The 18,289-nt window shown below is 40.4% G+C and overlaps 1 protein-coding gene across 1 annotated transcript; it reads left to right on the top strand.

Annotated features, from left to right (window-relative positions):
- Positions 1-1,545: 1,545 nt before the first annotated feature.
- tmprss13a (transmembrane serine protease 13a) lies at positions 1,546-13,013 on the top strand. Its single transcript, XM_073488398.1, has 13 exons — positions 1,546-1,680; positions 5,311-5,482; positions 5,613-5,723; positions 6,038-6,202; positions 7,389-7,515; positions 7,981-8,076; positions 8,282-8,325; positions 9,323-9,485; positions 9,735-9,916; positions 10,436-10,534; positions 11,275-11,417; positions 11,876-12,028; positions 12,151-13,013. The coding sequence occupies exons 1-13, from the start codon at positions 1,663-1,665 to the stop codon at positions 12,163-12,165; spliced, it is 1,488 nt and encodes a 495-aa protein (XP_073344499.1). The 5' UTR covers positions 1,546-1,662; the 3' UTR covers positions 12,166-13,013.
- The last annotated feature ends 5,276 nt before the right edge of the window (positions 13,014-18,289 follow it).

The following is an 18,289-nucleotide window of genomic DNA, read 5'->3' as shown; positions in this document are numbered from 1 at the left end:
ATAAAGTTGAATCAAAGAAGAGAGAGATTGTGGCGATGACATGCCACAAAGGTCCGCAGCCAGGTTAAAATCTGGGGCACTGGTTATGTGGTATGCATCTTACACCTCGAGGCCGCCACAACGCCCTATATTCATGATTATGTGTTGTCACTATGTTATATATACACACAAGGGCAGGCGCGCAGCACCAAGTCAGTAGAGAGAGAGAGATCCAGTTATCGCACAACACCTGAAAGCTAAATTGTTCCTGATAATAGAAAGATACAGGAAGAATTAACACTGACAAGCAAAACTACTGTAAGCAGTGGGAAGTTTACAGAAGGTGACATAACAAAAGATTAGCTAAGTGGAATCACCAGACCCTGACAAGTACTGTTCAACCACACATTATGCTAATGGGCAGGGAACAGAAATAGACAGTGGTGATAGATTTAGAGGATCTCAAGTGACAGAAACGGAGGGAAGAAGGGGGAATCCTCCTGTGAAACGGGAGAAACATTAGTGGCTGAGAGAGGAACCAGAGGATGTTTGGAAGTAAAGTAAGTAAATGTAAAAGGGAAAAAGAAATCAGAAGTATGCGCCAAAAGGTCCCAGGAGGTCAGAGGTCAGTGTGGAGAAAGTTAAAGTTAAAGATGTTTTGTAGAGGCCTGAAATTCACACACATATGGTATAAAGGGTAACTAAGTGAGTTTACAGGTCATGGGGAGTACTACTACATATGTGGAAAAAAGTAGTATAAAGCCTTTTGTGGCTCCAGGGGAAGCTGCATTTAGTCTGATATATTGCAGTGATGTGACTGAGTGGATAAATTGCATTGTGGGTAATGTAGGCGCCAGGTTTTCATAATGTTTAAAACAAACGATCAAAATCGATACATCAGAATGAGATATCGCCTTTTGTCATTCCACACATTTCTCCATTTTTAAAACCTGCTTCAAACATTACCCACAATGCAACTTAGCCATTGAGTGACATCACTGGAGGCAGTTCATCAGATTACATGCAGCTTCCTCTGGAGCCACAGATGACTTCATACTACTTTTTTCCACATATGTAGTAGTACTCCCCATGATCTGTAAACTCACTTCAATGAAAACAGCATTGGTCCAGCATTTCTTCACACTGCCTACAAGCCTATTGTGATTTAAAATGTACAGGTAAGACATCATGCATTAAACTGAAATAATGCAGAAATTAGTATTCAGCCTCTGCTGAGTCCTCCTGTCATTCTTTGTGGCCAGGAGGACATTTTGGTTCAGGGCTCTGTCAGCTCAGCTGGTGTCATTTGAGCCATAATGGAGTATCACACTGTGAAACAAGCTCGCAGTCTCTGGCTGCCACTGAAACCGGTCTGGCAGGTGGGAAACTGGTGCACTGGGCACACCCGTCTCTGTGAGGAGAAGAATGAAGAATTGTGGAGAAGATGGAGGCTGGATGTGGGAGGTGTCAGGCAGGGAGGGGGGAAGGCAGACTTACCTGTTGTGGCTCAGATGAAGGTCAGTGACAAACACACAGTAGATTAGAAAGGAGAGAGGAGAGGTGCTTAATGTTGCACCACCATGCTCTGACCGCTGTTCTGTGACTGAGTAAACGCCTGGATGTGAAAAAGCTCCACCCACCTGCTCTCACCTCCACTCTCCACTCTCTGCTGACCTGAGTCCGATGGCAAAGCATGACCCGGTATGTTGTTCCTTTGTTTTCCTCTTACAACAAAAACTAATTCTTCTAGCTTAAGTCCCCTCTGACTTCAACCTTCTTCCCATTCCTCTTTAATCAATACTCACCTGCCTCCCAGACTCTGAATGGTGGCTCTTGTTCTGTTTATCTGCTTCTTTGATTGCTCTGTTTGAGTTTCAGTGTGTTGGTTTATAGGTTGGTCTGACCTGTAAAGCTGCGTGTCCTCCATAGGCTTGAAGAGTGCTGTTTGTTGTAGGGATTGTAGGCTGACATCAGATGTTTTGTTTGCTTCAATTTACCTGTTGGACAGCAGGTACGAAGCTTGAGTTTGAATATAGGTTTTACCTAAACAAATTCTTTAAAATGGTTTGTGTCTTTAGGTTCAGGGTAACACTTCTACATTTTACTTGAAACTCTTAGTATAACACTTTTATTTACTTACACTGTAAAATCTGACAAAGTGATCTTAAATTGCAAAAAGCTGTTGAAACTTTTGAGCTCGTACACATTGAATTTAATAGTCCACCTTGTTTGGTAGTTCTGAGGTAATCAGTTTCCTGACTTTTTTTAAAGTAAGGTCAGCTTTTAAATTAAGGTATAACACTGTAATCCTTTTATGAGCTACGAAAAATGTTGATGTTTTCAACTTTGTGACAAATAATTTTTCAGATAATCAAATGTTTTTAAATGTGTGTTGTTGTTTTTTTTTCAGGTTAAAAAATAGGAGAATTTTCTTCCACCTATACTGTACATTTTAAATGTTGACTTTCAGGAAACCAGGAAACTGATTATCTCAGAATTACCAAGTAATGTTGATTGTGAAACGAGTAATTGTGAGGTAATCTGTTTCCTCTAATGTCACTGTGTCAGATTTTACAGTGAAAGGAACACTTTTTCCTTTAGCACTGGATTTATCTGCAAAGTTGGAGATAGATGTGTTCTATCCGATATCTATCTGTACTTATGGCACCTATTGCAAGATAAACATGTAAAAAAAAAATGAAGTGCCCTATGTGGTAAGGATTGTAAAATCCTCTGACAAAAACTTTCGATTTGGGGTTATAGAGATACACCTGACTTGACTAATGATGAGCACATAAAGTATTAAATTTGTAGGTTACGTGGTTGAAATTCAAAATTTTTGTGAACTCAAAGAGGAATATGAGAAAATCTCAGATCACTACATGAGATGCAGAGGCCTGACTTGCCTCTGCCTTGATTTAGGCCCTGTAAATAAATAAAAAAAGACACTTTAGTTTCCCTTCTCATGTCGGGTAGCTTTGTAACTTTATAATATCACAGTTATTGTTTGAATCCAATATTGACGTCCTAAACCATTTGAACCCCTAATCTCTTCATTTTTTTCAGTATTTTTCCACGATAGCCTAATGGTTTTTTTCCACGACGATGGCCGATAGGCAAACTATGCAAGACGATCCAACTGTACTCTCTGCTGGGAAATACAATGAACCTGCTCTTCCACCTATTTCAGCTAGGCCATTTTGCTTCAATTAAGTGAGGTGTATGCTGGCTGTAGGCGAATTTTGAAACAGGATCACCATGCTATAGAATGGGTCTTATGAAACACCTTTTGTAGCAGGTCCACCTATAGTCTTCTCAGTGCACCCTGGATAGATTAATTCCTTTCTTTTTTCCACAATGGACTCCCCACCCCCAAACAAGACTGTATTGAAAAGGCAGTAACAAACACGACCCTATAACTGTGCATATCAGAATCTTTTATCAAGATCATCAAAAGTTTCTTCGTGGAAGGTGATGTGCGTGTCAAACGGCAGCTTCTAATTGTATTAACTCAAACTCATAAAACTTAATTTTGGGTGAATCCTCTGTAATCAGCCTGCTGTCTATCATCTTCTGTTTCTCTTTTGATTTGCTGGAATGATAATTCCTTGTCACGTACTGGTTTCCTAAAACAACATTTCCTTATGTATCACTTTCTGTAAATGCTTGGATAACACTGCAAACAGGTGTTCAGGCCACAATGTGCTCAAACAAGTTTAGTCACATAACATTCTGCATCCTTTAGTCTTTTTAGGTTGCATTTCACATAGCACAATGTATGAGGGCCACATGTTGCAACTATAGAACAAGAAACCATTGGCTTAATTTCCCTAAGAAGTAAAGAAATAGTTTGACATTTTGGGTTAAATGCTGATTTGCTTTTATACAGAGAGTTAGATGAAAACAACAAAACAATCTTCAAATCTGTATCGTAAATATGAAGCTAGTACTAGCGGCTGATTAGCTTGACTTAACAAAAAAGACAGGAAACAAAACTTTCCAGTTTGTGATGTAAGCTGAAAGAACCAACCGATGACTTTTGGTTTGACCGAACCACCAACCTAACCTTTGTTGCTCTTATAAGCCACTAGGTCACCTAAATATCTCCTTTGTTCCCCTCATACTTAGTACATCCACTAGAGGTTGGTGCGTAATAACAAACATAAAATATAGGATGCACTAAGCTGCTTGCACGGACAACCTACACAGCCATTATTCTGGTGAGGACAAGCTGCCCATAGACACCAGGAAGCGCTTGGCCAAGAAATTATGAATAACAATCCCACACAACACCACAACATGTTGTTTTTACACTCCAGATAAAACATACCAGATATAGCACGTAAATTAATGCGCTTCAGAGGTGCTAGAGTTTTCCTTCTGTTTCTAGTCTTGTGCTACGCTAAGCTAACCAACAGCTGCCTCTTAGTAGGCATTACATAGTTAGCATAAAGGCTTTAGAGTGGTATCAACCATCTCATCTTATTCTCATCAAGAAAGAAAATAAGTGTTTTTCCAAAAATGCTAAACTATTCCTTCAACACGTTTGTTTTATTAGCAAGTACAGTACAAACACCTAATCACTTGACCTATCCTATCAAAGTATTTTCTGTATCAACATCATGGTTAAGGGAAGCAGGAAATGGTTTGAACCAAACACATTTTTGCAAGTCATTGTAGGACAAAGACAAAGATACACAGAGCTATCACCTGTAGTAGGCAATTGTTTGGTCAGGGAGAGTGTGAGTAACCTATTATTAGTTTTATATCAGTGTCAGTCACAGTGAGCTCATGATAGAGCTTTAGCCAATTGGAAAGCAGCGCTATCATCAGTCTCAGTCTTGTCTGCTTCCTTCAACCTATTACTTTTAATTTGTGAGCAGATGGTAACTTACATGTCCCCAAAAATCAAGATTCTGATTAAACTGTCTTAAGAATCTGATATGGCTACAGGGAGCTGTGAATAAAAAAGGGTGGAAAAAGCAGCATGAATAAACATTTTTTGAAACGAACTGTTAAAATCTTATCTTTTGGATACTGTTGCCAGGAAACGTCACTTGCGTCTTTGTGCATATTGTTACCCAGGTGTGGATTTAAACATTGGCGTGATAATAGTGTTAGGATTGCATGGAGGATAATGGGCTATGTTCTCAGTCTTGACAACAAAAACATGCAGATGATTAACCTGCCTATCTATTGTCTTTCTATGTAATGATATCATTCTAAATATAGCAGGGTGTCTTGTTTCCAAGGGTAATATATGACACAATGATGGACAGTTTCTTCACATCAGTTAGTCATTTACTTTCCTTTTCTGTCTTTTTCTCACAGAACGAGCCCCCTCCTCCTTACTACTCTGTTGCCGTGCACACCCAGCCCCCCCTCAAACCCTATGAGGAGGTGGTGTATGGAGTGGGTCCAGGCCTGACACCCCCCACCTTTCCGCATTACATCCCCCAGTATCCACCACCTGTGGCTGTGCCGCAAGTCGCACACTCGAGCAGTGAGTGTTATCCACAGCTCTCACATTTTCTTGAAAATACAATGGAAGCAGGTGTATCAGCAATACAAATGGGGACAGAGATGCTGTGAGGATTATTAATGTGTGTTTACTGTGTACTGTTTGTGTCCAGCCCCCAGACATAAGAGGAGGAGATGCTGTGAGAACAATTCCCAGTGTTATGGAGGGTCAGGGGGAGTCTTACTGGTGCTCGGTCTGCTGGCACTGGCCATCTGGCTTGGAGGTACACTGTGTTTATTCACGCAGATCCCTGGACATTGTCATCAATATTCATTTGCTGCTCTTATTTATTTAGGACTATTGTAACTGCATGCAAAGTATGCAGTAATTTAGTATGTTTTGAAGGAATTATTTAATTTTAGCTTTTATTTAGTTCAGGATGTTGTTGATTTGGATTGTGAATGAGTTAAAAGTAGTTTAATGTGTTGAATTATTTTTAAAATAGCTGCTTATATTCATTAAGTGACACTTAATTTAGGTGTCTTGCTATAGTTAACTGACCCTCACACATAACTGTCCACTCTACCCTAACAACAGTTCGTTATGGCACCCGGTTGGCAACAGTAGCGATCCTCTACGATGACGATGATGATCTCATGAAGGACAATGCTCCTCCACCAAGGTTTGACACCTGCCCCAACAATACTGTCCAATGTGATGCGATAAGAGACTGCCAGCTGGGCACCGACGAGACAAACTGTGGTGAGTGGGCATATGCACACACATAGACCTTACCAGCACCAAACTAATACACGGACAGATGGTGAAGAAGGATGGGCAGACACTGTGGATACCCTCGAAAATGAAATACAGGCTAGATGATCTTTTACATAGGCTGCTATGGAGATGATATTCTATGATCGGCAAATGTATTCAGTATCACTGAAACTTAAAGGATAATGCCACAAATTTTACACATTAAAGTGTGTTTGCAGATCTTGGCGTGTATTTTAAAACAAGACTCCAGAGGAAGCTGCATGTAATCTGATATACTGCCTCCAGCGATGTCATTCAGTGGCTACGTTGCATTGTGGGTAATGTAGGCTCCAATGTTTGAAAAGGAAGAAGCATGTGTGGAATAAACAAGGTGATATCTCTGGTTCTGCTGTATCGATTTTGATCATTTGGATCATAGGAGTGCAGTGCTAGACCAGTGGACTGCTTTTCACAACCCCGAGCCTACGTTACCCACAATGCAACTTAGCTTTTTTCCCATACTGTCTAGTGCTGCATTACTCTATTCCCCCCTCTAGCTCCTATCTCTTTAAGGCCCCACTCCTGAATTCCCAGTCTCCTCTGATTGGTCAGCTCACTCATGCCTGACACAGCAACAGAACAACAGAGCAGCTGTGCAAAATAAATTTTTATGTGCCAAACTAACTGCTAGGCATAAATTATGCAAATGTTTGATGATATAGTGTGATGTCACAAAGCCACAGAATTAAAGGTGGGACTACTGATGAGGCATTTCAGGAGCAGTGTTTTCTGTGGGAGAGAGGAGCTTCTGTTGGTGCAGAGATTGACCTTTTTAACTTTCAAGATCTTTTACACACACAAGAACATATAAACACCGAAGGAAAGGAAAAAATGAAAAAGCACATTATGTCTCATTTAGATTGCAGTACTTTCTACACTGTGGTATTGCTACTTTTACTTATGTAAAAGATCTGATTACTTCCTCCACCGCTGCACAGCAGCATGCTTGCATTTTTCCAGTCTTGCATAGTGCAGCAATTTTACTTCATATTTGATTTTGCTTTCAATCTAATTGTTGTAGTTGCAACAGCAGCAGCACACAGGCCAAAGACTCCACATTAATGTCACATTGTGTAAAGCCTAATCATCTAAGCAGCCTGCTTTCTCTTGTCTCCCTCTTTGTCTTCCTCAGTGAGGTTTGGCACAGACAATGGTCTGCAGGTCAAGACAGATCTAGATGGCCGCTTCCTACCAGTGTGCTACAGAGGCTGGGACCCAACCTTGGCCGACCAGATCTGCGCTCAGCTCGGATTCAGAAAGTAAAAAATCATCCCTTAAACTTTGTCAAAGCTAACCTGACTCAAAGTGAGCTATACAACACAGATAAAATGGTCTCTGAGGAGCAGTGCTGAACACTGAAAACTATTTTGGATCAGCGCTTCAACATCAGAATATTTATCACCATCGTTCAGATCTGTCTCATGCTTCAGGTAGGAGTCACTGAGCTCGTCATTTCGCCAGACCCAATTTCAACAGCCGCTAGTGAAACAAGCTTCTATCTCCAACCTGTAATTTACCCGCTGAGATCCATCTAATTTCTGCTCAACTGCTGCCTTGTGTTGAGGCCTGAATTGATTCTCCGCGGGTTTCTCTGAGGTGTCTCAGTGTGACAGAACCAGAATGAGTTTTCAGACCCAATCAGGCATTGTTTTATACAAAATGGTCTCTGTATGGTGCAAGTTTATCTCCTCAGCTTTCTGAACGGCGCTTCTCTCTCTCTCCAGGTCCTATGCCACCAAAGCAATTGAGTCACAGGAGGCCACTGGTTTAACTGTGACCAGCAAATCATCTTCACCTATCCAGGGGCGAGTAACAGTCAGGTATACAAACAAGTCTACTACTACTATTATGTTCATACAATAGCTCAGGCCTAATCTATAATCCTGAAATCAGTAAATTCTAGTGATTTGATTATTTGCTTTTTGAGGCTTAGAATATGACAAGAAAACAGCAGTAAGGTGCAAATTGGTTCGCCTCATGTACTCATGTTAACGCACATGTTTTTCTCATTGTGGCATGACGCAGTTCTTCCTGTCCAGACCAAAAGACTGTCTCCCTGCAGTGTATGGGTAAGGAGCGTCCATCTGTTCCTAAAGTCATGTGTCACACACAGTCACACATGAGCTGCCTCTCTCTATCTCAACCTCACAAACACAGTGCACTTTCTACAACTACACATCCACCCTTTTGCTGCCTTTCTACAGACCGTATTATATGAGAGTTGGGGTGATAAGGTTAAATTTCAACAACGAGAAAACCAACAATGAAATAATGCATTCAACAACTGCTGTTATTGTCATCACTCCCCACTCCCTGCTGCGTTCAACGTGGTGTTTCTTTGTGGGGAGTGATGAGGTCAGAGCCTTGATCATCACTGTACACATTCTACATTTACATAACAATCTGTTGTGCGTGAGTTGGCAGACTGAAACAGGCTGAATTATATATGCAATGAATACATTGATATACAGTGCAATTAACTGTTTTTCACTGTTTTTTTAACACTCATCTAACACTTTTGTGTGATGTTTAAAAGTCTTTACAATTACTTGACAGATGTTTCATAAAGCATTTAATTGTGTGTTGACAGTGAAATAACTATTAAATACAGTTTAATAACCTATATATTTACCATTTATTAATTATGGTTATAATTAAGATTTACTGCAACTCATTTAGTTGGTTTAAAGAATAATTCATTTGGAAAGCAGAGTTTTGTGAACCAGTAACACACTATGATCATCATAAAAACACCTCTTAACGTAAAGGGGCTCTATGTCACAATTAACAGCAATTTACATGTGTTGATCACTTTTTTACTGGCTATATGTGAGCGGATTGTAACGTGACATGAAAAATGAGACCTTCCCTGTCTCTCTCGGTTGCCTGTAGAAGCTAGTTTCGAAATGGAGTCCGCTGACATAAACGACTGGCTTCCAGCAATACACAGAAGTTCCACAGAGCCCCTTTAAACTCACTAAACAATAATATTAAATGAAATCTCAGCCCTCCATAAAGAATGTTGTAGCTGTTTCTTTGGTATATCACATTGTCTTCTGTTCCCAGACTGTGGTCGGCAGCAGTCTACATCCCGGATCATTGGGGGCAGCGTGGCCAAGGTTGGTCAGTGGCCCTGGCAGTTGACGCTCCACTTCAGAGGTTCCCACGTCTGCGGAGGAGTCCTGATCTCCCCTGATTTTGTTCTGACTGCTGCCCACTGCTTCCCAAGGTGACTGACACAGAAAATGCATGTTTTTTCTATACTGCAAAAATCTATCATTTATTCCCGAAACAGAAGTCATACATTGTAATTGAAGGACTGGTATTGTTCAGCTGATGTCCACAATGCTGAACTGATGCATGTCAAAGTTACAATACACAGATTCAGAGTCTTGTAGGCTGAAACAAGCCATGCCCCAATGCCAAATCAGTGCGAGTCTATTGATTTTCTGCTAAACAGTCTCTTTCTGTGTTGCAGAAACAACCCCGCAGCTTTCTCTGTGAGAAACTGGAAAGTGTATAGTGGAGTGGTGTCTCTGGACAGTCTACCTGCTGTAGCCTACTCGGTTAAGAAGATCATACTGAACGAGAACTACAACAACAAAACTAATGACCAGGACATTGCTCTGCTCAGACTCACATCTCAAGTCGATTTCAATGGTCAGTCACAGCTTTACTTTATTAAAATTCTGTGTATGTTTATCCTACTTACATACCTGAGGCTGCCTGTAGAATTTGGTCCTCACATCGGCACCTAGTTAAATGTCATGGAGAATTGTACATCTAAAAATAAATCTTTTCTATACTTTTAACAGTCACTCACTGATTTCAATATTGTCCCTTTAATGTGCAGTTTGATTCACATTGTTTAGTTTGGTTAAAAGTGATTAAATATCTGAGAATTTGGTCAATAAATAGTAAATGTCTGTGACAAAACACTGTTTCATCGGGTAAAGTACACAGTAGACAATACACAGGACAGTTACTACCATAGAAATGTTTTTCTGTTTCTGTTGATGCTGAGCTTTTAAGGTCTGTGCAGAATCCACAGTCATACTGGTAATCTGATTTGCCCAGCCCAGTGTGTTTGTGTGTGTGCACATGTCTACAATAATATCCTTTTGAACACACAATGTTGCTGGTTTGCAGAAGTTAAACATGTCTTTTTGTGTTATCCAGATGAAGTTCAGCCAGCTTGTCTGCCAACCTCTGGCCAGCGATTTCCCCAAGGAACCAAATGTTGGACCTCTGGTTTTGGCACCACTGAGGCAGGCTCAGGTAAGCTGAGATATGGAGCCTCCTATAGCAGCATACATAAAATGTCACAAATGACAGTTTTATAGTTTATTTTATTGGATCCAGGGATGGGCAATCCCACAAAATTAAATTTTCATCTGGTACCAGGTAATACAAGGGTCAGGATCAATGATATCAATACAGATATTGCTATTTTTCATTATTAAAATCAGCTAATGTACTATCAGAGAAAAATGTCATGATTTATGAGGTCAGTGTATGTTTAAATTAAAATATAGCTTTCCACATGAAGAGAAGCTGCCAGACATAGCAATGTGCAAACATATTCAGAAAGGACAGTAAGGAAGTACAATTAGCGGAGACTAGATCTTTCTGTTTGGGCAAGGAAATTCATTCTTAAGCATCCCTTGGGTAATGCAATCTATGAGTTCTTATTAAATTACATGATGCAATAATGAATAAATAAATGCATGCAACACTGAACCATGGATCTGGTACCCAAATTGGTCTTTACTAGGTTAAAAGGCAGGATTACAATTGCAAACAAGTAAAACATACAACTCCAGAGCGCTAAGCAGGCAGATAGTCATCAGAAGAAGTACAGGCAGGTGGAGCACAACAGAATAAAGTCTGGACCCCCTGAGGGAACATGGATGATCTAGCAGAGACTGACTAATGTCTGCCTTCTTTGTACTGAGGCGGATATGGGCAAAGTTTCACCTTTCTGCCACTATTTTGATGTATTGTTTCCTCCATCAAAGGCACCGTCTCCAGGGATCTGATGGAGGTGACTGTGGACCTCATTGGTAGAGAAACGTGTAACAGCCCTGCTGTGTATGGAGGCAGCGTGACCAGGAACATGATCTGTGCTGGAGACTTGAATGGAGGCAAAGACTCATGTCAGGTGAGCAGTCAATATGAGAGGCAAGGTGTACAGTAATTATGAAAACTTAAATTAAATTAGAAAATTTGCCTTTGATTTCACCATCAGACAAGCACTTATAACATATATTAAAAACATGCCTTCATCAAATAACAAGCCATAGAAAACAGACAGGGGTTTGTATCCTGTTTGGAACATATTATTGTACTGTTGACTTACTGTTTTCACACTAAATTCAGTTATTATTGTCTGTTTCTTTTCAGTTTTCTGTTTGCTGTTTGGTTAGGCTAAGGCACCAAAAATACGTCATTAGGTTTAGGCAACAAAAATACTTGGTTAGGTTTAGGCAAGACAACTACTTTGTTAGGTTTAGGCAAGTGATGGGGGGCCCTGTACCATCAAAATGATTTTAAAAATGATTTCAATGTAAAAAACGTTCTATAATGTTGCTTTAACTCAGTGTGAACTATATGTTCCAGGGGGACAGCGGTGGACCTCTGGTGTGTCAGGGGACGAACCGCTGGTACCTGGTTGGGATCACCAGCTGGGGGGCTGGCTGTGGTGAAGTAAACAAGCCTGGCGTTTACACCAGAGTCAGTAGTGTTTTGCCATGGATCTACAGCAATATGCAGGTAAGAACAGAGTAAAAAAACAAAAAAACAATGATTAGTATTGAAGAGAATGTTTTATATCCAAATGGTTTTCTGTAATTTACTTGTTTCTCACCATCTTAATTCTTCTCTCCCTCCTACAGTTAGAGAAGCCGTGATGCCTCCTTGTCTCCAGCTGGAGGTCTACTGTCCTCACTTCCCCTGTGAACTCTGCACTATGAAGTCTTCTCAGAGAGATGGATGGGTTTACACACGGACAAGTGATGAGGAGATGCTATAGACAGAAATCCGGATGGATGAAAGGTTGCACACTGGTTTCGGGGGAGTGGCACTACAACATAATTCAGAATTCACACTTGAACATGAGGACGTCTCACTGTTCTTCATCATCTATATTCATCCTCTGTCAGACGGCAGAATGTGTATTACCTGCACCTGATTGTTTAAACACACTAATCAATGCACTGTCTCCAGTCTTGCATTCTTGATCTTACTCTCCTGTCTCTTGGTGTGTCAGTCGTACAGTATACTTAACGTTTACCTACATGTTAAGCAAGCTTTAAAGATGGCTGGTCCTTCTCTCTTGTGTTCTGTGCCAATGAAACACAGTCCACTCTACTGTGATCTCCTTGATTGGTTCGAAAATGACACTCTTTTAAATGATTGATGATTGTAGAGGTGTGTTTTTGTCTCAGGGACACATCCCAGGCTTTTTAGCGCTGACCTTTGTTTACCATGCTAAAAAAAAGGACACTTTATGTATTCACTTTGTGAAGAAGGAAAGCAGTGTGACCCTTGACTCTCTTATTGAGCTGGCACTCTGTCTGCACACCTAAACCTCCCCGTACACTCACACTGTGAAACTGTTCAGAAATTGTTCTTCTTGCATTTGATGTCAATGTGTGTGTTCTCTGTATGTCGTATTTATGTGCATTTGCCAGAGTTTTTCTATTTGTCTGATGTGTGGGATCGCTGAGCATATAAAATAAAGATCAAGGTGAATCGATATCATGGAGTCAATTAATCATAGCGAAGCCAAAAGACCATCACAAGCTGTCAATCATACACGAGCCTGGCATTATGCTGGGGGTCTATGTAATGGGTGTGTGTGTGTGTGTGAGAGAGAGAGAGAGAGAGAGAGAGGGAGGGAGAAGGAGAGGGAGCGACAGTGAGGGTTCAACGCACTGGATAAGCAGTCACTCCAGGAGCCACACTGTTATCCATCACATCTATTTTTCACAGGACAAGTGGATGTGTGCAGTGTGAGCAGCACATATTGACAGATGAGAATATCTGGAGCTAAAGCCTTGTGAGACAAGCTGATTTATTTTTGTGGGGTGGATTTCAGTTTGGAGAGAAACAAGAGGTAAGTTGATACGCGCGCATATTTGATGTCTTAGATAGTGTTTGTGTTATCTTTTACCTCCCAGAGGACTCATGATAGTCATGTAAAATTGATTTAAATTGAGAATTCATCATAATTTTATTCCAGTGGCTTGTTGTGAGTGTGAATAAATGGTGTAATTAGTCGGATTTTCAGTGAATCACACACATTTATAAGTGAAATTAGGCTATATTACGCCAACACGTGTGGTGTTTGCATTATTCACACAGTGCTGAAGATGCTTATGCCATTCCCAAGGCTTCTTCTTGTGTATCAGTGCTATAGAATGAGGGTGTGTCTGCTGCCACTGGTCACTGTAACCTTCACTGGTTGCGCGGCAAAATATATACAAGCCATTACGCAGATCATCATTTCATGTTCTCTGACGTGACTGCTCTCGTAAACAGTAAGTCGAAAAGCAAATATCAGATGATGTCACTGCCTTTATTATGAGCGGGTAGCTGCTGTTACTGAAAACGCCAAAAAGGCACCAGGCGGATGATTCCTCCGCTCCATCAGACGATCCACAGGTTGAGGGACGCACGAGTGGATGAAGGCGCAGACGTCACAGCTCGGATGTCGAGATGATATCGTGCCGATTGTTTATTGTGAGTCAGTCAGTGGAAGCTGGCGGTGCGTTCATGTCATATTGTAACACATACTGTCACAAAAAAGCCACTATCTCCTGCACCTGACGTGTTGATTTCTAAATGAGTGTGTGCGATTTCCACTCGACAGTGATGACAACCACACCCCTTTCTCGTGGACGCCGGCTGCCCTTGTGATATGATAAGACATGTCATTTTAACCCATTATTTGGAGACAGTCGCCATGGTGATAACGCACAGTATGGGTCGACGCACATTGTTGTCATCGTGATGTAACATCGTAATGGTGGCACATATAGGAGGCAGATTGTTCCCCCCACACAAAGGTTATGGAGACCTGTGGAGTGACCTACTTATCTGCCCTACATTATTTTTTTCATTACTGTCAAAAAACAGGAAATACCGTTTTTACACACAGACACTACAGACAGTTACAGACACTGGGACACTTCTGTATTTAATTTGTTTACAACACTTAAAAGCCTCAGGGTCATTAGTCATCAGACGGATGTGCTTTCATAAACCTGCACACAAGCGTAGATTGAAATGGGAAATTTTCCAAAGTGACGATAATCAACTTAATATTTAAAACTTTGCACATAAATTCACATATGATATGTATGATGTACAAATGTCCAACATGATGATCACACTGAAGACACAGGGGTTTGAGGGGTGTGGTCTCATGTAATACAATGGAAACTGTGGGCAGAATCTGTCATTTGAATATAGTTTTTCTCTCATCTTGTCCATGTTTTCGATATTTCACCAAATAAACTGGAAGTTTAGATGTCAGGAGTTTGTGTCAGACTGATCTCAAGCCAGATAGTCTGATGTCAAAAGGTTAGATCATGCTGCCAAGCCATGGTCTACTTTATCCTCTCATTGTTCCTGTTGCTTTTGGTTGTGTTGTCTCTTTGATTGCCTTCCTCTGTCATCGCATTTCCTGACCTTCCCTTTTCATGCTTTGTGTATTTTATACTGGAAATGCCGCTATCATACAACAGACTGCCCTTCCCCTGCACTCACTCCTCAGACAGTGTCTCCTCTGGGTGCCCTTCGCCTTGTACTCTCCTGCCAAATAATGTCTGCTCGTCTCCCATTCTCTGTCTTTCAGCCTGCCCTTTCATTGTTCCCAAATTACAGAAAACAGCCTCCTTTCCTGCTTTTCGCTTGTCCTGCCTGCCCTTTTCTTATCCTCTCCTCTCAGACAAAGATGGGCCTGGCGCTGGAACTTAATATTGCTAAACAATAGTGCAGATGAGGTAGGTTAAGGAAAGACGGAGGGCCAACTGCTCAGGTACCCTGTATCGTACCATAGGAGAGAAAGGCTGCTGCTGAAAGGCTGCTGCTGAAAAGCTGCGTGATACATTACATTGGCCAGTGCCAAATCTCTAAAAGATTCTCACGGGACAAATGTGACACTGACCTACTAATGGTTAAAAATACTTCCTCTTAGACAAGATGTCTAGCGAACCCTAACAAAAGTGATATTCTCTTTTATGATCTCATCACTCATCATTTCTTTTTTCACGTGACGGTCTAAATGTTTTATTTTATTGGTATCGTGTAAGACGAAACTGCAGTACAGAATTGTCAAAGGTATGTCGAAAGGCATTTCGCCACAGAATCACCATTAAATAGTTTGTCAACCACAGAGCATTGATCGCAATTCAAAACACGAAAGTACAATACAAACAAAAAGGAAACATGAATAATTCCAGTGGCTCTGGGAAATATCTAGGGTTTTCACCCTTACAAATTTTGAAAAGCCACCTTGAACAGTGGTGACTTGTTTGGCAGCCATCCTGCCCAGCTATTATGCCACCTTTGTTCCTTCCGCCTCCTGACATGAACGCTTGTATAAATGTAATGTGAATGTGATATAACACGTATTGTATGTTGATATAAAACATACAAATTTAAACATATTCATGGTTTGCAGAAGCACGAAATGGCAACAATTTTGGCGACTGTTCTGAATATTGATAGTTGTTCATGGGTTAAAGAGCTACAGTATAAAATCAAGGTTGACAGACCACTCAACAAACAAGGTATTTTGTAGTCAAAAAGAATGAGGTTCTCTGATAACTTCTAAAATAAAAGCTGCAATAACTACTGCCAATAATCAGCTGAACCTCTTTCAAATTGAGGTTTGTATTGCCTAAAGGTCGGCTTCCTTTGTCCTTAAAAAGAGGGACAGGTGTGAATGGACGAGTGAATGCATTCTGAGTCAGACTGATTGCCTGGCCTTGAACCCCAAACTGTCTTTGGTTCCTCCATCTTTGATGGAGGTTGTCCAACTGGCCACTTAACCATTAACACTTACTGTCATATCTGTGCCATTAACACGTCTAGTGAGAGGAGACACAACAGGGCATCACACCACTCTCCATCCACCAGCTAAGCGTCATCCTTCACTCCAACATCCTGTCTTTCCATTAGTCACACATCGACAGAACTATCTTTACACTGCTGGAACAGGAACAGGGATGTCGGATAGGAACATTTAGCAAGTGGATAAGTAACTGCCCAATGCACTATTTATTTTTACAAATTAAGTTTTCTGTCATAAATAGATAGTTTTTTACTTTTGGTTGATCATCTGTCCACCCATCTTTCCAATTTATCCCTTATCCTCTCGGATATAGCGAGGTTTCACACCAGTTGGGCAGCATGTGATGATTGAAAATGAGGAGGAGGGTTTAGAGGAGAAAGAAAAAGGTTATGGGAGACTCATACTGCTATTGAAGAGGGAGATCAAGATGACTCATGGTCAAATGTACTTAACAGTATCTCTTCATGGTAGTCAGCTCAGTTGGTTGTTTTAGTTAGAAACTTTTATTTTCACGTGGTTTTTCATACTATTATGCCATTTTCCTGATATTACCACTCTAGATACCAAATTTGAACATTTCTTGTAAAACAACATATCACTTTATCTTATTATATCGCCAAACCTTCTCATTATTTCATAAAATCAACATCTCATTGTTGTGTTTTTGCAAAAACAAGCTAAACACCAAGACCGATGGCTGAAACAACAAAAGGCGAGCTTTGATAACCTGAGCTGTATTCCAAAACAAATCAAAGGCAGGCAACAAAACTGACAGAGCAAAACTACAGCAAAATACAAAACTAAATGATTACAAACCATTACCCTACAAATAGAAAACAAAACAGGAAACATCTAAACTGATAACCAAAACCATGAGAGTCAACTCAATAAACTTTCTTGAAATCAAATTGGGAGATTCTCTCAAAGAAAAAGACATTATTTATGATGTCTTTATTTGGCTGTTTATCGGCTCTAATGAAATTATAGCAGGTGTGCACGAGCTACGGGTTATGAACTTCCTTTTGAAATACAGCAATGTGAAATTACCAGTTATCGGTTATTGGTATCAGCTCAAAAAACGTAATATCATGCATCCAAAGTAACTAGCCTACACGATTTTGTCCAGATTAAGTATTAGTGGAAATGTAACAACCCCAGCAGTGTGCGGGTGTGGAGCGGATAGGTGATGGTGATGGATGCTTACTGAAATACAAACAGACACGTATAGATGTTAAATATCCTGTTATGACGTGAAATGGATCTCACAAAAAAGGATTTTTTTCTTGTAATGGTTGCATTAAAAAGCAAAGGCCAGCCTCAGCGTGAATAATTTCCCCCCCGCTGTACTTGAGCTGGATCCCCGTTTATTAATGTGTCTGAACTGAATGTGATATACAGTTTGGGGCCAGCCATCAATCATCACCTCTGATGTGAAAAAATGATGTCTCTTTCGAGATGTGACAGGCATGCCTTCAAACACTAATATTGTCGTTTCTCATCAGTCATATCTGGGTTTGGTTTTAACTGCACTGAAAATGTTCCACTCTAAGTACACCATATTCTTCATAATAGTACGCTGTGAGAAAAGACTTCAAAGGTTTCAGTTTTGACTGTGTCATCACGACTGAAACTAAAAGTATTTTTGTCTCTATTATTTCTAAACATTTAAAGGTACAGTCTGTAATATGTAGTGCCCCCTAGCAGAACAGACTTATATTCATAAGTATGTTTTATTAAGTGTGTAATCACCTGAAAATAAGAGTCGTTGTGTTTTCATTTCCTTAGAATGAGCCGTTTATATCTATATAGGGAGCGGGTCTCCATCCACGGAGGCTACATTATTTATTTGTATGATCCTATTTTTCTTCTTTTTTTTGTTATAACCTGTAGTTTTAGAGATTAAACAACTAACCGCATCTTTACGTCATCACTTGAATTAGTAGAAATACTCA

The sequence above is a fragment of the Pagrus major genome, chromosome 2, assembly GCF_040436345.1.
Source record: "Pagrus major chromosome 2, Pma_NU_1.0".
NCBI lineage: Eukaryota > Metazoa > Chordata > Actinopteri > Spariformes > Sparidae > Pagrus > Pagrus major.
Note: the sequence above shows the minus strand (reverse complement) of the source record. Positions and strands in the feature narration are given on the sequence as shown.

Coding starts and splice junctions, on each gene's coding strand:
- tmprss13a (XM_073488398.1), top strand. Junction 9,486..9,734: donor GCTGCCCACTGCTTCCCAAG/GTGACTGACACA, acceptor TCTGTGTTGCAG/AAACAACCCCGCAGCTTTCT. Junction 9,917..10,435: donor ATCTCAAGTCGATTTCAATG/GTCAGTCACAGC, acceptor TGTGTTATCCAG/ATGAAGTTCAGCCAGCTTGT.